General features: G+C 47.2%; 1 protein-coding gene across 1 annotated transcript in view; it reads right to left on the bottom strand.

The window, feature by feature from the left end:
- Positions 1 to 22251, bottom strand: part of si:dkey-288a3.2 (protein phosphatase 1 regulatory subunit 37) — a 300610-nt gene extending 278359 nt beyond the window's left edge. Inside the window, exons 1-3 of the mRNA XM_038821518.1 lie at positions 22235 to 22251; positions 21339 to 21622; positions 13640 to 13646 (exon numbers count right to left, since the gene is read on the bottom strand). Coding sequence (XP_038677446.1) covers positions 13640 to 13646; positions 21339 to 21622; positions 22235 to 22251 — 308 coding nt within the window. The remainder of the gene's footprint in view (positions 1 to 13639; positions 13647 to 21338; positions 21623 to 22234) is intronic.
- Between the last annotated feature and the right edge of the window lie 903 nt (positions 22252 to 23154).

Here is a 23154-nt window from a genome sequence, read left to right as displayed (position 1 = left end):
TTCTGAAACCCCGAAGACCGCCACTATCGGGCATGGCTCCACCCTCACTCCCACCACATTGGACATTACCTCGAAGAAGGCTGTCCAGTACTCCACGAGTCTGGGGCAGGACCAGAACATGTGGGCGTGGTTGGCCGGGCCTCTTTGGCACCGTTCACATCTGTCTTCCACCTCCGGGAAGAACCTACTCATACGGGTTCTTGTTAAGTGGGCTCTATGTACCACTTTTAGTTGCGTCAGGCTGAGCCTTGCGCACGTGGAGGTGGAGTTGACCCTATGCAGTGCTTCGCTCCAGAGTCCCCACCCGATCTCCATCCCCAGGTCGTCCTCCCATTTCCTCCTTGTTGCGTCCAGTACGGTGTCGTCCCTATCTACCAGTCGGTCATACATGTCACTACAGTTCCCTTTCTCTAGGATACTTGCGTCCAGTAGGTCTTCCAGTAGTGTCTGTCGTGGCGGTTGTGGGTACGTCCTTGTCTCCTTTCGTAGGAAGTTTTTGAGCTGCAGGTACCGTAGCTCGTTCCCCCCAGCTAGCTGAAATTTCTCTGTCAGTTCGTCCAGTGTTGCGATCCTGTCGTCCGTGTATAGGTCCCTGACTGTCAGTGTCCCCCCGTCCTGCCTCCACCTTTTGAAGGTGGCGTCGGTCAGTGCTGGTTTGAACCTATGGTTGTTGCAGATGGGAGCCCTGTTCGACATTTTGGTCAGGCCAAGTTGCTGCCGCAGTTGGTTCCAGGATTGGAGGGTGGCTGTCACCACTGGGCTGCTGGAGTGTTTTTTGGGTGGGGATGGGAGTGCTGCCGTGGCGAGGGCCCGGAGGGAGGTTCCCATGCAGGAGGCCTCCTCCGCACGCACCCACTCAGCTTCTGGCTCCTGGATCCATCCCCTTACTCGCTCGGCTGTTGCTGCCCAGTGGTAGAATTGTAGATTCGGGAGGGCTAACCCTCCCCTGGTTTTTGTTTTTTGTAAGACCTTCTTTGGGATCCTAGCATTTTTACCCCCCCATACGAACGCCATGATGAGTTTGTCCAGCGCTTTGAAAAAGGCCTTCTGTTTCTCACATTTTAAAAGCACATGTGAACCTTGCTGTCGGGAATTTGCCTCAGTGGAGGCGGAGAATCATGGAGGCCCCGGAGAATATTGGGTCAGGCCCGCTAATGAAATGCCAACAGTATTTACTGTATGTGCAGTGTGGAATGTATTGACGCTGCTATGAGGCGATGGAGAATTGCGATTTGGTGTGATTTCACCACGATTTTGGCGTCAAAACCGATTCGCCGCCCGATCGCATTTCCCAATCCTGGCATCAGCTGACGGAGATGTATCCCAGGTTGCTGCGGCAGACAAGTGAGGAGATTGTAGCTGCCCTGAGAAAAAACTTCAAATCTTCTCTGGCCACAGGCGAGGTGCCAGAATTCTGGAGGATAGCTAATGTGGTGCCATTATTCAAGAAGGGAGGTCGGGGCAAACCAGGAAATTACAGGCCAGTCAGTCTAACTGGAAATAATTCTGAGAGACAGAGTGGTCGGGATTCTCCGAGCCTCCGCACTGAAATCGCGCTCGGTGGGGAAGGCGGAGAATGGGGCGTCAGACCCACGATTGGGTCCGATGCCTTCCCCCGATTCTCCGCAGACCGGAGACCGCCAGTCGCTCGTGTGCAGGTGACGTGGTGCCGGTCGGGGCCATTGAAAGAGGCCCCAGCATCGATTTTCCGCCGAGCTGGCCGGGTTCCCGCTGGCGTGGGTCTCTCCCGGTTCCACCCGGCGGGCTCTCGGAATGGCGGCTGCTGCAGCCGCCCTGGTGGGGGCGGGGGGATCCGTCACCGGAGGAGGGGGTCCTCCAGGGCGGCCACCAGTCGAAAGGCGCGCGCGATCTGCGGGGGGGGGGGGGGGGGGGGGGGGGGGTCTATATTATTGTGACGGCTTGCTGTGTGGGTCCGCCGTGTTGCAGGCAGGCTACGGCCCCGCGTTGAAACGACGGCTAAGTGTTGCCGCACGCATAAACACCGGAGCATTTCACTCCAGCGTCAACGGGCCCCTTGGCCCAGCGATTTACTTCCTTGAAGTGGGCCAACAGTGCGCCGGAGTGCACCGCGCAGCTCCGGCTGCCGATATGGGGCACTGCATTTCCGGCCGCGGGTCCGTGCATGCGCGCGCCGGCCGCCTGGGGCGGCGGCCCAGCGCAACATGGCGGACCCACACAGCAAGCCAGCCCCAACAATATAGGCCCCCTCCCCAGATCGCATGCGCCCGCCGATCAGTGGCCCCTACTCGCAACCCTGGATGTCCTGGAGGGGACCTCCCCCCCCCCCCCCCCCCCCCTCCACCCCCCCGGGTGACGCTTCCCCCCCGCCCCCCCCACCAGGGCGGACGCGGCAGCCGCCACTCCAAGTGAGAGAGCCACACTGGCGGGAACTCGGCCAGCTGCCGGCGGATAATTGCTGCAGGGACCTCATTCAATGGCCCCCAACCGGCGCAGCGCCAACCATTCTCCAGCCCCCCCCCCCCCCCCCCCCCCCCACCCCCACCCCGCCAAGCACGATTTTATCACAAAGCCTTGGAATCCCAGCCCAGTCTTACAAATTTGATTGAATTTTTTGAGAAGGTGACTAGCTGTGTAGATGAGGGTAGTGCCGTTGATGCAGTCTATGTGGACTTTAGTCGGGCTTTTATCAAGGTCCCACATGGAAGGCTGATGAAGAAGGTAAGGGCCATGGGATCCAGGGCAATTTGGCAAACTGGATCTAAAACTGGCTGCGTGGTAGGAGGCAGAGGGTGAATGTTGAATGTTGTTTTTGTGACTGGAAGCCTGTGTCTAGTGGTGGTCTGCAGGGATTGTTATCGGGACCCTTCTTATTTGTAGTGTATATTAGTGATCTGGATGTGAATGTAGGAGGTATGATAAGTAAGTTGACAGAATGCAAACAAATTGGTGGTGTGGTAAATAGTGAGGAGCAAGGCCTTCGATTACAGGATGATATAGACGGGCTGGTTAGATGGGCAGAAGAGTGGCAAATGAAATGTCACCATAAAAAGTATGAGGTAATGCATTTTGGGAGGAATAACAAGGCAAGGGAATACACAATGAATGGTTGGACCCTATGAAGTACAACGGATCAAAGGGACCTTGGTGTGCATGTAGATCTCTGAAGACAGAGTGCACGTTGATAAGGTGTTTAAGAAGGCAAATGGGATTCCTGCCTTCATTAGCCAATCATCGAAGATAAGATCAGGGAGGTTATGCTGGAGCTGTATAAAATGATGGTTAGGGCCCAGCTGGAATATTGTGTGCAATTCTGGTCACCGCACTTTAGAAAGTACGCGATTTCACTGGAGAGGGTGCAGAGGAGATTCACCAGGATGTTGCCTGGGCTGGATCGTTTCAGCTATCAAGAGAGACTGGATAGGCTGGGGTTGTTTCTCCTGGAGCAGAGAAGGCTGAGGGGGGAGTTGATTGAGGTGTTTAAAATTATGAGGGACATAGAATGGATGGACAGCATGGTCATTTTCCACTTAGTGGAGTGGTCAATAGCCAGAGGGCATAGATTTAAGGTAATGGGCAGGAGTTTTAGAGGAGATGTGAGGAAAAACCTTTTCATCCAGAGGGTGGTTGGAATCAGGAACTCACTGCCTGAAAGAGTAGAACCCTCACAACTTTTAAGAAGTATTTAGATTAACATTTGAAATGCCATGGCAGACAAGGCCACGCACCAAGTGTTGGAAAAGGGGATTAGAATAGTTGGTGCTTGATGGTCAGCCCAGATGTGATGCGCCAAAGGGCCTCATTCCATGACTATGCTGAAAGCCTTTGATGTTACTTTGGTGTCCACTCACTGAAAATGCCTCACCTGTACCATGGGTTGTTGAGTAGCAAACATTCCAGACTGTCCAATTGCAGAGACTCCTACAAGTACCAGTCCTTGATGGGCTTGCTATTTGTGCGAGACTGTGATCCATCATTGTGGACGCCCCAGGCAAGGTACACACCTTTCCTGCACAGGCCCTGCAGAGTGGGTCTTTCTCTGGTTGGAAGGATGCGATGTGTGGTGTGCCACAGGGATCAGGAGGGACAACTTTTTACAAGTTATATAAATTACTTGCACTTAAGGTACAATTGCTAAGTTTTCTGACAACCCAAAGATGGGTTTGAAAGTATGAAATAGGGGAGGCACAGTGGCATAGTGGTTCGTACTGCTGCCTCACAGCTCCAGGGTCCCAGGTTCAATTCCGGCCTTGGGTGACTACCTGTGCGGAATCTGCACGTTCTCCCCATGTCTGCATGGATTTCCTCCGGGTGCTCCGGTTTCTGCCCGCAGTCCAAAGATGTGCAAGTTAGGGCCATGCTAAATTGCCCCTTAATTTCCAAAAGGCTAGGTGGGGTTACTGGGTTACAGGGATAGGGTGGAGGCATATGGTGCGCTTTCCAAGGGCCAGTGCACACCCGATGGGCCAAATGGCCTCCTTCTGCACTGTAAATTCTATGATGGTTCTAAATTGTGAAGGGGACGTAAGTAGGTAACAAGGGGTCATAGATAGGTTAAGCGAGTGGGCAAAAAATTGACAAATTGAGTATAATGTGGGCAAATGTGAAATTGTCCATTTCGGTCAGAAGAATGTTTAAAAACCTTACTATTTAAATTTTGAGAGATAGCAAAGCTCTGAGGTGCAGAGTGATCTGGGTACCTTAGTACTTGAATCACAAACGACTGAATAGAGGTAAAGCAAGTAATTAGGAAAGCTAATGGAATGTTATAAGTTATTGTGAGGGGAATTGACTACAAAAATAGGAAGGTAATGCTTCAGTTGTAAACATCATTGGTGAGACCATGTCTGGAGTATTGTGGACAGTGTTGGTCTCCTTATTTCAGCAAAGATGAAAATGCTTTCGAAGCAGTTCAGAGAAATTTTACTCGGCTAATATTAGGAATGAGTGGATTGCCTTCTGAAGAATGGTTGGAGAGGTTAGGTTTGTATCTATTAGAACTTAGAAGAGTAAGAGGCGACTTGATGAAAACCTTTAAGATCCTGAGGGGTATTGACAGCGTGGCTGTCGAGAGGATGTTTCCTCTTGTCGGATAATCTAGAAGTAGGGGCCACTGTTTAAAGATAAGGGGTCACTCATTTAAGTCAGAGGTGAGGAGAAATTTTATTCTCTCAGAGGATCATGAGTTTCTGGAACTCGCTTCCTCAAACGGCAGTGGAAGCAGAATTTTTAAGGCAGAGTTAGCTAGATTCTTGATTAATAAGGGAGTGGAAGGTTATCGGGCATAGCAGGATTGTAAAGGTTAAAGTTACAGTCAGATCAGCCATGATCTTACTGAATGGTGGAGCAGGTTTGAGGGGTCGAGGGACCTACTTGTGCTCCTAATTCCTATGTTTGTGTTTTCACTTTAATTCCACACTCCATCCATCTTGCAGTCAAGGCTAACTTGCCTGCTGCCTCTATACTTGTTGCCTTCAGTTGCATGTTAGCTCGAAATGACAATCACCAAGGAAGGCTATTAATGATTGTATGTGCCCACCACAGCCTCCTCCAGACATGTAGAACAGCCTCTGATTTTCTACAGATACTGTAGAGAATAACACTCAGCACTGAACCTGCATCTACAGTGTTCCTTGCCATGCACACAGCATGTTTAGCTCCCCTTGAGTATTGGTGACATACACCCACAACTTACATCACGGTAACAGCAGCAGGAGATGCAAAACTCAACAGTCTGAGCAGGCATCATTTTCAGATCTGAGAACAGGGCGAGTTGCAAATAATGGATTGCATGATGTGTGCCCAGGCCGCACACATAAATGATGGCCAGAGCCCACTTAACAAGAACCCGAAAGAGTAGGTTCTTCCCGGAGGTGGAGGATAGATGTGAATGGTGCCATGGAGGCCTGGCCAACCACTACCACATGTTCTGGTCTTGCCCCAGACTTGCAGGGTACTGGACAACCTTCTTTGAGGCAATGTCCAAAGTGGTGGGGATGAGGGTGGAGCCATGCCTGAAAGTGGCGCTCTTTGGGGTATCAGACCAGCTAGATCTATTCCTGGGGAGGAGGGCGGACGCCCTTGCCTTTGCCTCCCTGATCGCCCGCCATCGAATCATGTTCGGTTGGCGGTCAGCAGCAATACCCAAAGTTGCAGACTGGCTGTCCGACCTCTCAGAATCTCTCCAAATGGAGAAAATCAAGTTCACCATCCAAGGGTCAGACGGCGGCTTCCACAGAACGTGGGAGCCATTCACTCAATTGTTCCGGGAACAAGCAGAAGAAGAGCCAGGTAGCCAAGAATCAGGGGAAAGTAGCCAAGGTGTGAGAGGGAGGGATAGACCAGGGAGGGGAACAGCTAAATCTGAGAGAAAAGAAAGGCAAACCACAGGAGAAGGGGAGGGCAGAAGGGGTCAGAAGGTGGGGGGAGGGGGGGAAGAGGGAGGAGACAGGGAACAATAGAGGGATAGAGGGGAACCAGAGTGGGGGGGGGGGGGGGGGAAGGGAATGATAGCCGGAAGGAGAGCACGGGGAACGATAACAAACTTGGCAAACACAGGAACAGAGAGCAAGGAAAATATGGGCGAAAGATGGGACGAATGGCCAAAGCGGAGGTGAACGCGAGACGACAACGGCAGCGAAAACCGTCCGGGAGAAGCAAGTAACAACACCAACACCAGATCCATTCTTGTATTGCTCCCTCTGTATTGCACATAACTAATGTAATTGTTTCTCCGGCACCCAAATGTATATGTACCTCCCCAGTTCCCACCCCCCCTCCCTCAAACAGGTGCCTAAGTATGTGTTAAAAAGAATATTGTTAACTGTACAGAGTTGCTGTTGTTGAGCTAGTGCACAATATCCTACCAGTGTATTTTTTCTTTAGTGTTCTTCTCTTCTATGTGTAAATATTTTATTCTGTGTGCTTAACTGTAAGTATACTTTATCAAAAAACAAATAAAAAACATTTATTAAAAAAAAACAAATAAATGATGGCCAGGGCAGCATGTGGCGCGGGGTTAGCACTGGGACTATGGCCCTGGGTCACTGTCCGTGTGGAGTTTGCACATTCGCCCCGTGTCTGCGTGGGTTTCACTCCCACAACCCAAAGATGTGCAGGGGAGGTGGATTGGCCACGTTAAATTGCCCCTTAATTGGAAAACAATAATAATAATAATTGGGTACTCTAAAAGTTATTAAAAAAAAACATAAATAAATAAATAAATTAATGATAGCCAGTGTTTAATCATGGACATGTGGGATTCTTGAGTAATCACTGTGTTGATAATGTGAGAACTGAATCTTCAGGAGTTCACTATCAACTCTGATGGGAGCCCAAGTTCCACATTTAAATGCCTGTGACCATTGAAGCAACTAGCAGCAAAATTAATCCAGGAAGCTTCCAAACTGTGCAAATGAACATATAATTACAAATGGCAAAAGTATATACAACGCATGTCCATCAATGCCACCCGTGTGCCTTCAATACTTCTTTGTTTTTATTTTCCTATTACTACATCTAGGTGCAGCCCTGATATCCACAGCTGAGGTGGGGGCTGTGTATAACCAATGTACACTGTTAACTGTGATGACTTTGATGACTCAAGGCCTTGAGGGCCATGGCCTGCAAAGTGTCTGCTGCTCAGGTGCAGGAGCATCCTCCCCGGCCTGACTTGCTGGAGCCAATAAAGTCACTGTCAAAGAGAGGTGGATCTGCAGTGCACCATTTGAGTCTCCTTGGATGAAGCCCCAAGGTGTCTGGCTGGCGCTCCTTCTCTCTATGGGTGCCCAAGGGCAACGTCCTGACTCTTTGAGGAGAATGGGCACCTTGTGCAAGATGCCCTGCCCTCCCTTGCCGAGCCATGGCTTCACCCTACCCTTGGCTAGACCGCTGCAGTGCAGGTCCAAGCGCATATCCGGCCGCCACAGTGTGTTCTGCCGGACCTGGGTCTCCAAGGTTTCCACCACCCTTTAATAAAGCCAGCCAAGCTCTTGCATGCCTGAGCCACAACAGCAGACCGAACGAGGATGGACTCTTTCAGCCTATCTTTCAGTCTGGACATGACCTCTGGCACCTCGGCCTAATGTTCCCCTGCCTGTCTCTGCTTCGCCGTGGCCAAGTTCAGAGGCTCATCATCTGCATGGGGTTGATCAAGGACCTGATGACAGAGACCTTGGCTGTCACTTTTTCCGCCAGTTGTGGGCCTGTCAGTGATTATGACCCCGAGCCTGATTTCGAATGTGCACCCACTGAGGTGAGTGTATCTCTGGCCATGAAGGGTGCAGGCTTACGCTGTAATTGTGCATCCTCTGAGGCTTCTGAGACATTATCCTCAGAAGTGGCCTTAGTCAGATGGGAGGGCTTTCTGCTGCCAGAGCTGCGGATGAGCAACCCTCCCCCACCCCACCCTCATCTATCCTGGATGGCCTGAAGAAGAATCTCAAGGGAGGCTTTGCTAAACTATGGGGCCATGCGTTGTCTGGTCTGCAATATCTTGGTATCAGCAGATTCCAGAGCTCCTTGGCTTTCAGTGAGCAAATGGCTGTCTGGGTGCCCTTTAAATATGGCACCTGGACCTGCGAGCCCCACAAGGTAATAGTGGGGGCAGCGAATACCTGCCCGTCCCTGCCGCGAGATTCTTTGAGCACTCCGTAGATATATATGTAATGAGCTGTTCAGCCCAAGATTGCGTGCGGCCAACCGTCCCATTGCACTCCCCCAAGTGGAAATAACTCCCACTTCCGCACCCACCACTTAGGCTCCAGAACTGAAGATTACAGCCAGTGTCTGGGCTCAGTTATGAATAGTGGACACTAGGACAAGCCATTTAAGGGTTTCCTGGCACCTGTACGTATGTAGGAAACCACCATGGAGAAGGAAAGACCAGGGGAAAAATTGTTGGAGAAAATCAATAATAAATATGAAAAGGGATTGTCCAATAACACTGCACTAGTGGACGTTTACAAACGGCAGGAGAAGGAGATTTGCACCCCAACATTCTGAAGAGAGCAGAAACCAACAACCCAAAGATTCTCACCATAACACCAATGTCCTTTGTAAGCATTTCATATCATTTCTGCAGTTTCACAGTCTTGACAGAATGTAACAATGATATTTGATCCAAGACTTAAATTAGTGCGAAGTGTGAAAGCAAAGGATTTTGCTTTGAATATTCAAGCATCATTATAATGTTTATCTATCATATCCCAAGTGGAGGTTTAGCAGATGTAGTGATACACAGAAGAACTTGATGCACAAGATGGATTTTAATTTTCAGATGATTGCATGTATCATAATCTTTCAGTGTTATACTGCACTGCAGTGTAGCTTTGAGATTGCTCATGGTACTGTTTTACCATATGTCTAAATGTTTCGTAATTATATCTCTCGGAGCAAGTCGGTGCTAAAGATAAAAGATTCCTTTTGTCAATATGTGTTTTTTATTTGGGTAGAAAAACATTATAAATCATTTGAATGGAATATAAATATTTATTTATGATGCATTACTTATCTCTATAACGATGACGGTGCGATTTTTATCTGTACTCAGGGCCGGATTCTCCGGGAATCGGCGGGGCGGGCAGAAACAGCTCAGTGGAGTGGCGGGAACCACTCCAGCGTCGGGCCGCCCCAAGGTGCGGAATCCTCCGCACCATCAGGAGCAAGGCCGGCGCCGGAGTGGTTTGCGCCCCGCCGGCTGGCGCGGGGCCGCGCATGCGCGGGAGCGTAAGCGGCTGCTGACATCATCCCCGCGCATGCGCGTGGGTTGTTCACCTTCGCGCCGGCCATCGCGGAGGCTTACACGGCCGGCACGTAGGTATAGAGTGCCCCCATGGCACAGGCCCACCAGCAGATCAGTGGGCCCCGATCGCGGGCCAGGCCACCATGGGGGCACCCCCCGGGGCCAGATCGCCCCGTGCCTCCCCAAGGACCCCCGAGGCCGCCCGCGCTGCCAAGTCCCGCCGGTAAGGGACCAACTCCAATTTATGCCGGCATAGAATGGACGGGACTTCGGCCCATCGCGGGCTGGAGAATCGCCGGGGGGAGCCCGTCGACCGGTGTGCCGCGATTCCCGCCCCCGCCAAATCTCCGGCGCCGGAGAATTCGGTAGCCGGCGGGGGCGGAATTCACACCGTGCCCCCGGCGATTCTCCGACCCGGCGGGGAGTCAGAGAATCCCGCCGAATGTTTCCTTGAACTGAAAAGAAAGATCTAAAGAACAAATGACCTTCCAAATTTTGCAGACCTGTTTGTAGTTCAGGTGGCCTGAGGTACCAATGCGTTAAATATTGGCATTCATTTGCTTTATCGGAGCAATTTTGTGTCCTGTCATTTCTAGGCTGAAAAATGGGCAACCAACAAGTGAGAAATTGGGTGAGGACATCAGCTGTTCCTTGAATGTCTGCTGCAAATGATTGAGGTAGGCTTGAATACAGGCAGACAAGTTGGAACAGTGGTTATCACTGCTGCCTCACAGCATCCGGGACTGGGTTCAATTTCGGCCTTGGGTGACTGTGTGGAGTTTGCACGTTCTCCCCGTGTCTGCATGTGTCTCCTCCAGGTGCTCCAGTTTCCCCTCACAGTCACAAAGATGTGCAGGTTATTGAACTTCTCCCGTGCAGAAGAAGGCCATTTGGCCCATCATGCCTGTGCCAATACTCTGAAAGAGCACCGAACCTCGGCCTCCCGCCCTGCCTTATCCCCACCTCGCAAAACCTGCCCTTCCCTGGAGAGTAAGGGGCAATTTTATCATGGCCAATCCACCTAACCTACACATCTTTGGATGTCAGGTTAGGTGGATTGGCCATGCTAAATTTCACCCTCGTGTCCAAGGATTTACAGGTTAGGTTACGGGGTTACAGGAATAGGGTGGCGTGGGCCGGGGTGTGGACCTGGGCAGAGTACTCTTTCGGCCATCAAGCAGCTCATATTTAACCCAGAATCAGTCCTACCCACAGCACTGAAACTGCCAAATCCACCAGTGGCCTCCTTTCTGACTGTTATTATGGATGGATTTTGTAGACCACAAACGAGGTCCGAACCGAGTTAGTAAAGAGAAAACTTAGTTTATTGTAAAACAATTCTATTTACAATATACATCAGATCCCTGCGCCCTCAGTTCCATGCCTGGCCAAATCAATACAGAATTTAATCATGAGTGGTCTAGGGCTCCCCGCCCCCTTCACAGAGGAGCTTGTATTTGGCGAGCCTCACGGGGAGACTGAATGCTCCAACGCTGTAGGTCTCATGTGGGTTTTAACAGTGGGCTCCCATATATTTTTGATTGAAGGACTCCTTTCCAAGTGGACTTGTAATTACCAACCACACCCTCTCCCACAGTCTAAATTACACGATAAATTCCTTGCACAGGTACATTTCATCTGTGTCCTGTTAAAGGGACTTCATTGGCATCAGAAAGTTTGTGAAAGGTTATTGCGTTGTTGGGGGACATTTTCTGATACTGGACTATGATATAAATTAGAGGTGGCTCATTAACTACATTTTTGCTCCTATATTACTTTTGAATAGTTCTGCTGAGACAAAAGGTACTCATTGGCTTAGATGCCTGTTTAGAAGAGGCAATTTGTAGAAATAGATAGTGTATACACAATGCTTGTTAATATCAGAAAGGACACAAAATGGCTGTTAGCTATTATAGCAATACTAAAGACACAAAATGGCTGAACTAGCCACATTCCTGAACAATAAGTTACAAACTGTGCAAACTACCTCATGAGAACCAGGTGTGGGTATGTATAGCGGGTATTTTAACAACCGCTGATAACAGTTTCACAGAACAAGGAATGCAATGTATCCTGAATAAACTCAAGGTCCACAACTGCAGACAGGACATATCCTTACGTTAGTCTTGAGTGACTTGTGCATGAAGTTAGGGGTCGGTAAGATAGCACCCACTTTAACCAAATATATGATAACTGGGATGCTAATAAAATTGATTGACAGCATGTAATGAATTGTGACGCGAATATAGTTGATTGATTGTATGTAAATGAGAATACAACTAATTCCACCCCTTGAATCTGTATATTAACCCAATGCGAACCTTAGCTCAAGTGAGAAAGAGGATTGCGAGACTGCGTAGTCTCCAAATCTTTCTCCCAGATCTGAAATAATAAACTGCTTCTTTACTTATTCAAACAGGCCTACGTGTGAATATTTTCACCTCTAACAAAAAACACGATAAATTCCTTGCACAGGTACATTTCATTTGTGTCCTGTTAAAGGGACTTAACTGGCATCAGAAAGTTTGTGAAAGGTTATTGCGTGATCTAGCCAAAATAAAACAAAGTTAATTCTGGGTGAGATTCTTGGCTCTACGACCTCGCTATCTAGCGGCACTCTGTCTTGTTTTTGTAACCCAGCGGGGAACACCCCCGAGGCTGGACTTAGCGTCATTTCCTGCTCCGAGGAGCTCCGATAAGTGCCTGGCAGTATCACCCGGGCATCCTGGCAGTGTCGGATTGGCACCCAGGTGGCACTCCCAGGGTGCCAAGGTGGCACTGCCAGAGTGACTGGCTGGCAATGCCAAGGTACTCGATTGGCACCAGCAGTGCCAGGGTGCCACCCTGCCCAGAGGCCATCCACCTGGGGGCCTCTGATCACCTGGGAGAACCCCCAATTATCGTTCCGCCTGGTCCCGTTTTGTGGGGATCAGTACTGAACGGCGGCCGATGGGATTTCCTCGATCTGGCGTCAGCATGGCTAAGTAGGTTTCTAAATCCGTTGTGGGCAAGACCCAGATTGTGACATCTCTCAAGATCTAACCAAATCTCATGAGGCACAACAGTCATTAGGAATCCTGGGGAAGTCCTCTCCTGGGATCTACCGGCCACATCCCACCCCGATTCTGGCAGGACGCAGCCGGTAAATCGCACCCAAAGTGTTTGATGGTGTTAAAAAAAATGTCTTCCCTTCTGCGGCAAGGTAACCCAGCAGGTTCAGTAATATTCCTGTTAAATACTTAACTGCATGGCACGTCCCTGCTCTTCCTGGAACGGGATTAGAATCAGTGTCTCCTGATGGGGGTTTCACGGGCAACCCCTCCAGCGCTCACTTACTCACTGAACATGTGTGTGGTGTTGTTTGTGTTACTAATTTAACGATGCTTGGCCACAAATAGCTTTTAACTTGAACAAAGCTATACATTTATTAACACTACTTAATTGGATTCATCACTTACTCTTACATAATTGACAATAAACATATAATCTACAACTAATCTCTACACTATTACCTTAACTATGATCTGCTCTCATTCACACTGTTTCCTTCAGTCTGTCCACCAGCTTTCTCCTCAACCTCTCACCCACAAGGCTTAGCATCGATGCCTTATATAGTTGTACATCTAGCTCCCTCTAGTTGTTGATTTAGACATTACACTAACCTTTACATTCATGATAATGTCACAACGTGCTGAGTGTTGCAGAGTTTTCCCACCACCCTCTGCAGTATACCAGCCCGTCTGTGCTGAGATTTCACTGACACGCTGCATGGTGTGCAAAATGTCTGCCTGCAGGGCACCACCAGTTAGCTGGGACAGCCGGACAGCACATGGCCAACCCACCCCACTGCAGCAACAGGTGCCTTTCACATCATTGTATGGACTCCCGGAAAGTGTCCATGGACCCTAGTTTGAGGACCACTGATCTATTAGTATTTTTTAAATTGTCAGCTTCCCTTGAGGGCTTTTGGTACAAACACAGCACGTAATACAACTTTGCAGAGAGCAAACACGGTAGGACAGCCAATGTGTGATGAACATTTGAAACTTTACTTCCCTAAGGCATTTAAACAAGCATCATATTAATGAAAAAACAAATTTAAAACATTAGCCGTGTTGTTTGTGACTCCAGTTACAGACGGTTGCTGCTTGTCTACTTTGCCGCATTAAAAGCTCTTGGCAACACAAATAAAATGACGGAATCCATACGTAACAGTTCAAAAGTGAGGGATGATTGTCCAAATCATCTTGTGTGCTTGCAGCCAACATGCCAGGCAGTGGCAAGTGTAGTGATCTTTAGATGGGTACGTACAGAAGGGGCTGATGGGTTATGGAAAGACCACTAGGTGGCAGCACTGCCGTGTATAAAAGTGGGACGCAAGCAGCCCTCTGATCTCTTTGGCTGATTTGACTGTGAGGAGAACAGGGGCAGAAATTTAGCTCAGGGCTGCCTGTGTAGTCAGGCCTAGTTGTAGAGCATAGAAAAGTTGTAACCTGTCTACTAGTACAGTTCTTAAAGTAAGAGCCCATGCAGTTATTTAAGTTGTGTTGCTCAATAAACCTTCTGTAAAACTTCTTGACGATTTTGAGCTTTCTTCCAAAGCCTCTACTGTAACTGAGTTGAGTAGCACAGATTACCTGCTTTACAGGTAACAAAAAAGCAAGCAAATGTTATCACATACTCATCAAGCCTAAAGAAAAGTAGAAGAATCAGGCAATTGGTAACCTTGGGACGCTCCCCATTGAAATGTAAATCACATAGGCCACAGTCTCTCTCTGCAAGGAAATCTTATATGAAGCTCACAACTGTCAATCAAAAGAGTGCAAAGAGTTTTCTCTAGCTGTTAGGCAGAGGGGTGTTTGGCAGTTGAGGAAACCACATAGTCATTGCTTGAATTCTGTAATTAACTCTGCCACAAATCACGTACCGGAAGTTATTGAGTAGATTACAATATTGATTAAATACATTTTGGCAAAGCGTCAATTCTGGTTCAGTTGATAGAATGTTTACCCGTATGCCCTAATTGTAACTACATGGTAGGGCAGAGCATAATAGAGCAGATAATGGGAGTTTATCAGAAAGGTACGGTGATAATCATGTGGGAATTTTTTCCAATTAAGTGTGGCCAATCCACCTACCCTGCACATCTTTGCGTTGTGGGGGTGAAGAATCCCTCGCAAAAGGGGAGAATGTGCAAACTCCACACGGACAGTGACCCAGAGCCGGGATCAAACCTGGGACCTCGGCGGCGTGAGGCAGCAGTGCTAACCACAGCGCCGCTGTGCTGCCCCTTCATGTTGGATTTTAATCTATATATGGACAGGAAGGGTGCATGGTGGTGCACTGGTTAGCGCTGCTGCCTCTCTCCATGTCAGCATGGGTCTCACCCCTATAGTCCAAAGATGTTCAGGGTAGGTGGATTGGCCACGCTAAATTGCCCCTTAATTGGAAAAAAATTAATTGGGTACTTTAAATTTTTTTAAAAATACATGTAGATAGGAAAAATCTGATGGGAAAAGTGGTCTAGATGAGAATTCATAGAGTGATTTTGGGATAGTTTCTTAGAACAGTACATTCTGGAGCCAACCAGACAGCAGGCTGCTCCAGGCCTGATATTGTACAATGAGATCGGATTAATTGATAACCTCATAGTGAAGGTTCTCCTGGGGAGCAGCGATCATAACATGATTGAATTTTACATTCAGTTTGAGGCGAGAAAAGTGGGTCCAAGACTAGTATTTTAAACATAAATAAGAACAATTATCTGGGAATGAAAGCAGAGCTAGCTAAAGTGAATTAGTCAATGTGGTTCAGTGATAGGTCAATAGACATGCAGTGGCGGACATTTAAGGTGAGATTCTCTGGCCACCCTTTAGTGTGTTTCTCAGTGGTGAGAGGTAGCCTGCTATTGGCCAGTGGCAGGGTCTTCTGGTCCCACAGCTGTCAATGGGATTTCCCATTGAATCCACCCCATGCGGCCAAGAAACCTGCAGCGGGGGTGTGCTTCAGTGGGACTGGGAGATCCCGTCAGCATGAGATCACGCCTTTAAAGGGATATTTCAGAATACACAGAATAGATACATTCCAACGAGAAAGAAAAATTCTCAGGGGAGGACCCACCATCTGTGGTTAATTAAAAATGTTAAAGAATTGCGTGGGTTTCTCCCCCACAATCCAAAGATGTGCAGGGTAGGTGGATTGGCCACGCTAAAATTGCCCCTTAATTGGAAATAAATGAATTGGGTACTCTAAATGTTACAAAATGTTAAAGAAGGTATCAAAAGCATATAATTGCACACAGACAAGTAACAGGTCAGAAGACTGAACATAATAAAGAACAGCAAAGAATGACAAAAAGATTAAGAAGGAGGGAGTATGAAAAAAAATAGCTAGAAATTAAAAACAAATTGGAAGAGATTCTATAGTTATTCAAATGAGAAAAGAGTTAACAAAGTTGGCCCTAGAGGAAGTGAGTCTGGGGAATTAATCATGGAAAATAAATAGATGGCACTTGAATTGAACAGTCATTTTGCATTAGTCTTCACTTTGGACGATATAAGTAACATCCGAGAAATATCTGTAAATCAGGAATTGTAAAGGAGGGAGGAACTCAAATTACAATCACCAAACTGGCACGTAGCAAATTGTTGGAGCTGGACGCTGACAAATCTCTGGGTCCTGATTTCATCCAAGGGTCTTAAAAGATGTGGCTAGTAAGATATGCTGGCTTTAGTTTTCCAAAATTCCCTGGATTTGAGGAAGATGCCATTAGATTGGAAAATAGCAACTGTTATTCAACAGGCGATGGAAACAGAAAGCAGGAAGCAACAGGCTTTAACATCAGTCGTAGGGAAAACGTTGGCCTGGATTATTAAAGATTCTATGGCAGGGCACTTTGAAAAATTCAAGACAAATTCAAGACAATCATGCAGAGTCAACATGGTTTTGTGAAAGGGAAATCATGTTTAACCAATTTTCTGGAGTTCTTTGAAGGTGTTGCATATGCTGTGCGTGATGGGGAGTCGGTGGATGTGATGTATTTAGATTTCTAGAAGGCGTTTAATAAGATACCACATCAAACAATTATTGTGGAAAATAAAAGCTCATGGTGTAAGAGGTAACATATTGGCATGGACAAAAGACTGGCTGGCTCACACGAAATAGAGGGTAGCTATAAATGTGTATTTTCCTGATTGACAGGATGTAAAACATGGTGTGCCACAGGAATCAGCAATGGGGCCTCAGCATTTTACCATTCATATAAATGATTTAGATGAAGGGACTGACAAATTTGCTAAATTTGCTGATAAGGATAGGTGTGAAAGTAGGTTATGAAGAGGACATAAGGAGGCTATAAAGGGACATAGATGGATTAAATGAGTGGGCAATGATCTGGCAAATGGAGTATAATGTGGGCAAATGTGAAATTGTCCATGTTGACAGGAAGAATATAAAAGCATATTATCCAAATAGTGAGAGATTTCAGAGCTCTGTGATTTAGAGGGATCTTGGTAAAGTAGTGCATCAATCACAAAAGGCTGGTGTGCAAGGACAGCAAGTAATTAGGAAAGCTAATAAAATGTTTTTATTTTGTGAGGGGATTTGAATATAAAAGTAGGGAGGTTATGCCTCAGATGTATAGCACACTGGTGAGACCATGGGCTGGATTCTCCGGTCCCCAGCTGCGTGTTTCTCGGCGGCGCGCCCTTCGCTGACAGCGGGATTGTATACTCCTGCCGCTTGTCAATGGGTTTTCCCATTGAAGCCTCCCCATGCTGTCGGAAAACCCGTGGGGAGGAAAAGTGAATGGCAAAGGCTGGAGAAGTTCGGCCCATATCTGGAATGCTGTGTACTATTGGTCTCCTTACTAGGGAAGGATATAAATGCATTGGAAGAAGTTCAGAGAAGGCCTACTAAACTAACTCCAGGATTGGGCAGGTTGTCTGATGATGGAAGATCAGGAAGACTAGGCTTATACCCACTGGAGCTTAGACGAGTAAGAGGTGACTTTATTGAAACAAATTTGGATGTGGAGAGGATGTTTCTTCGTGTGGGAGAACCTAAAACTAGGGGTCACTGTTTAAAAATAAGGGGTTGTCCATTTATGACAGAGGTGAGAAGAACTTCTTTCTCTCACAGAGGAATGAGCCTTTGGAATTCCCTCCCTCAAAAGGCAGTGGAAACAGAGTCTTTGTGTGTTTTCAAGACATACCCAGATAGATTCTGGATTAACAAGGGGATGAAAAGTTATCGGGGTAGGTGGGAACTTACTGTCAGACCAGCCATTATCTTATTGAATGGCCGAGCCAGTTCAAAAAGCCGAGTGGCCTACTCCTGCTTGTAACACATGTTCATATGTTCAACGCCCAATCCAAAGAATATAGCACATAAAATCTAGGCTGACACTCTAGTGCAGTACTGAGGCAATGTTGCACTGTCAGAGATACCATCGTTCAAATACGACTTTAAATTGTGGCCCCATCTGTTCTCTCAGGTGGATATAAATGAACCCAGGGAACCATTTTGAAGAAGAGCAGGATATTACTCCTGGTGTCCTGGACAATATTTATCCCTGAATCAGTATCACAGCCATTGCCACATTGTGATTTGTGGAAGCTAAGTGTGCACAGATACATAATAGAATGATATCATCTTTACTATTGTCACACTGCAATGAAGTTACTGTGAAAATCCCCTAGTCGCTACACTCCAGCGCCTGTTCGGGGAGAATTCAGAATGTCCAATTCACCTAACAAGCACGTCTTTTGGGATTTGTGGGAGGAAACTGGAGCACCTTGAGGAAACCCACGCAGACACGGGGAAAACGTGCAGACGCCGCACAGACAGTGACCCAAGCCGGGAATCAAACCTGGGACCCTGGCGCTGTGAAACAGCAGTGCTAACCACTGTGTTACCGTGCCGCCCATTATTAGCTGCTGAATTTTCTACATTACATCACTGACTATATTTCAAAAGTAATTTGTTAGCTAGAATGTGCTTTGGGCCATCACAAGGTGATGATGGCTCTATATGCAAGTATTCCTTGTATTCCTTTCTTTAAATCTGATGCTGGCTGCGACAGGCAAACCAACTACAGCGTAATTGGAAGGTCTGGATGCTGATTGTAATCATAACATATTAAGTCAGGATTGGATATGGTCCCCCTGATACAACTGCAAACAGCCCTGGTCCCCAAAGCATATACTTAATTTAATAATGTCATATTAATTGAGGTTGGCACCAAAAAAAAACTGCTTCAAACTGACTGTGGGCAGATATGCAAGAGGCATGGAAAAAGCATTTACTACCAAAGGCTGTTAGTTGCTTTTCAAATAACTGATGATCTTAGATTTATAAAGAAAAACTGCAAATGATAAAGTTAGATGCCATTCATTGGTGAGGGGAATTATTTAACATGAATGCAACGATATCATGGACATCGCTATCCCTAATTCACTAATCTTTAATCTTGCTAAGCTCCTGCATGTACTGTGACCTTGCAAAGATGTCAAAAGCTAATAATTATTCATGATGACCATACTGTCTCGCAGGTCTGAAACAGCCGAACTAGTCCATACAGTAATATAAAACTCCTGCAGCCCTTGCGATGAATTATTAATTCATTCTTTTTTTCGACAGCTTCGTCACTTTAGACTCAACACGCTGTAGATGTGGTCTCGATCAGTTTTCAACAACTTCATAATGTTGGTGGTTAATATCCAGCGACATAATGATGGTGGTTAATATCAGCCTCAATGAAGAGGACAATCTTTGGCGAATTTAATAAAGTCATTGGATATTTTAACAAATGTTTGAGAAAGAATTTGCAGTTGCATAATGCCTTTCATGATATCAGCTCACTGGAAAGTGCTTCACAGAGAATTACATACATTTGACCTGTAGACTCTGATATACTGGAGGGCAGCACAGCCCTCAAATTTCTCACAGCCAGGTCCCACAGACAGTAAGGAGGTAAATAGCCAGATAACCTGCTTTGATTATATTGATTGAGGGATAAATGGTGCTCAGGACATCAGGAGAACTTTTCTGTTCTTCTTTTGAAAAGTTCCACTCGAATTTCTGATATCCAACTGAAGGGGTAGACGGGGTCTTGGTTCTGCATTTCACCCGTAATCTAAAACTTTGAGTAATGCAGCATTCCCTTAGATCTGTACTGTCCACCTACATTCTATGCTCAAGTGGGACTTGAATCCCTAACCACTGACATTTTTTTATTCTTTCACGGTATCTGCTGTTATGATCCTGGACCAGACCCCGAGTTTCTTGGGATGATTTGGTTAGGGACCAGTAACTTCCTGTTTAAAGTAGATCATGTTTGAGATTTAAGATACTTGCTAAGAGAATAAAGCCACAAGATTCCCTGGGGTTTTGAACGAACAAAAATAAATGTTACTACACAAAGGCAGCACAGAGCCACAGTGGTTAGCACTGCTTTTTCACAGCTCAAGGGTCCCGGGTTCCAGCCTCTGTCTATGTGGAGTTTGCATGTTCACCCCGTGTCTGCGTGGTTTTCCTCCCCCAGTCCAAAAATGTGCAAGTTAGGTAGATAGGCCATGATAAATTTCCCCTTCGTGTCGAAAAGGTTAGTTGGGGTTACTGGGTTATGGGGATAGGGTGGAGGTGTGAGCTTAAGTAGGGTGCTCTTTCCAAGGGCTGGTGCAGACTCGATGGGCCAAATGACCTCCCTTTGCACTGTAGGGATTCGATGAAGACAAATGAGTAAAAGTTCCCTTTCTATGAATTCAGAAAGATAAGACAATTTACGATTTCTATCTTATATTTTCCATTCAGGGTTAATGTGAAGTACATGTGAATTAACAGGAAAACTGTGGACAAAGCCCCATATTAAATGGCAAATGTGACCAAGAAAGAGTCCACAGATTTCTCAACAACCCATCCAGATTTCAGTGAACACCGTGGGCCGGATTCTTCTGCCCCATCCGCCGCAGGCGGGATGTAGACCATGTAAAGGTCCATTGAGCTCGGGCAGGAATTTCCGGTCGCTGGGCAGGCGTGGTCGGAGAATCCAGCCTTGTGAGTCAACCAATCTCATTGAAACTCTGTCTCCACATTCGGTATTTCAGTCTTCACCTTTGAACATGGGCAGCACGGTAGCACACGTGGATAGCACTGTGGCTTCACAGCGCCAGGGTCCCAGGTTCGATTCCCCGCTGGGTCACTATCTGTGCGGGTCTGTACGTTCTCCTCGTGTCTGCGTGGGTTTCCTCCGTTTTCCTCCCACAGTCCAAAGACGTGCAGGTTAGGAGGATTGGCCAGGATAAATTGCCATTAGTGACCAAAAAGGTTAGGAGGGGTTATTGGGTTACGGGGATAGGGTGTAAGTGGGTCGGTGCAGACTCGATGGGCCGAATGGCCTCCCTCTCTCTGTATGTATGTTCTATGTAAGATCTAACCCTGGAATTCTTTCCAAAGGTCGCTCCAATTCAGATGCCTCAATGACGACTCACCTTGCAGGAAGGTGCTACGTAAATGCAAATCTACCTTTTTTCAAAAACGTTTGCTCAGAACTCCTTACCAGTATCCAAAAGACTTAACTTCAGCTGAACATACTTGTACAATAACGTGTTGAACTTACCAGTTTCCCATGGATTCCAGGGTTCTGCTGATCCAGAAACAATCTTTCCCCCTGGCGGAAAACAGACACGTTTTGCTGGTTTAACATTCCACCTGTCATTTCGATCTGTACCCTGTTGAACAGGACAGACATCTTTGGCGTCCACATCATTAGAGGATGCGGGTGTTTGCAGTTCTCCACCGTAGAACTTTTTTGCTGCACTCATCTCATTGTTCATAGCCTGATGTGAAAACATAGCCACAGCATTCTCTAGTTTCATAGAATTGTCCATGTGATATCTTTCACTGCAGTTTAATAATTTAATAAGAAACTGTCATTTGCATGAACCAGACTGAGGAACTGGAGAATTCCACATTCACTTTGCCTTCCTCGCGTTTTGCCGTGCAACTTATTTTATTTCATAATGTAAACATTTAATGACATTTTTATGTGCACTGTACTTTGTAATCATGTTTGTTTTATTTGGGGGGGGGGGGCAGCGCGGTGGCGCAGTGGGTTAGCACGGCGGCCTCACGGCGCCGAGGACCCAGGTTCGATCCCGGCTCTGGGTCACTGCCCGTGTGGAGTTTGCACATTCTCCCTGTGTTTGTGTGGGTTTCGCCCCCACAACCCAAAAAATTTGCAAGCTAGGTGGATTGGCCACGCTAAATTGTCCCTTAATTGGAAAAAATTAATTGGGTACTCCAAATTTTTAATAAAAAAACGAAAACAAAAATGTTTGTTTTATTTGAATGTTTGATGTTATAAAGATTGCATTGACATAACCGTGTCATTCAAATGCACATAGGTTGACTGAAATAATACCAAATACTGCCAGCTGTCATTCTATTTCAGACAAATATAGGAAATAATGTAAGGATGCAACATTTGATTTCAAATAGATCTGCGCTACTTACCAGTCCACAAGATCCATAGTTAATTCATATTTTATGAATTTTCCTTCTTAACATTCCTCCCCTGAGATTGGCTATTGGTAGTAATCGATCCACATCCATGTCCTGCCTCTTGTCAGTAGTAATTGGTTACATGACCGAACAGCTAGACGGAAAGGACAAGGCTGGTCCAAGAATGTGCAGCCACCGAGCTGATACACCAATGATAACACCTATCAGTTAAAAAAAGAATTCACTGTAAATTTTGGTTTTACTTCAAACCCATGGAAACAACGTTGGCTGAGAGGAAACCTGGGGTTCGATTCAACAAAATGGGACAAAAGTCTCACAGGGAGCAAGTTTAGCTGCGTGTCTCCCTGCGCTCATGCCGAGAAACACATGGCTATATAACTTGCGTTGTATAAGGGGCCTCAGTGAGGAACGCGCGGCCAAGGCCACACATAGCCCCGTTTTGTGCACTGGGGAGGTCCACTCGCCAGAACTCCCCAGTGTAGCGAGAGATTGGGATGCCATTTTTAAATGGTGTCCCGATATCTGAGGCCCCCGAAGCAATCCCCGGCCCCACCCCCAGCCCAAAAGCAATTTAGGTGAGTCCCTGAGTTCTCGTGCCGCTCCCCTCCCCCCGCCCGCCCGCACCAACACCAATGCAGGGCACCCCTGGCCTGATCGTAAGCAAAGATGCCACCTAAGCACCTTAGCTGTGCCAGGGCACCACCCTGCCCAAAGGGCACGCTGCTGGGGGGCACCGATCCACTGGGAGACTCCCACAAGTGCCGTTCTGGCTGGTCCCAGTTTGTGGGAACCAGTGATGAATGGCGCCTGCCCAAAAGCTCTAGCTGGGGGACGTCACCCAGTAGCAGATGGACGTTGATGATGTGCTGCGGAACATGTCCCAGCTACAGGTGGGCATTGCCGAGGTGCTG

The sequence above is a fragment of the Scyliorhinus canicula genome, chromosome 2 (genome assembly GCF_902713615.1).
Source record: "Scyliorhinus canicula chromosome 2, sScyCan1.1, whole genome shotgun sequence".
Taxonomy (NCBI): Eukaryota; Metazoa; Chordata; class Chondrichthyes; order Carcharhiniformes; family Scyliorhinidae; genus Scyliorhinus; species Scyliorhinus canicula.
This window is presented reverse-complemented; position numbering and strand designations above follow the sequence as displayed.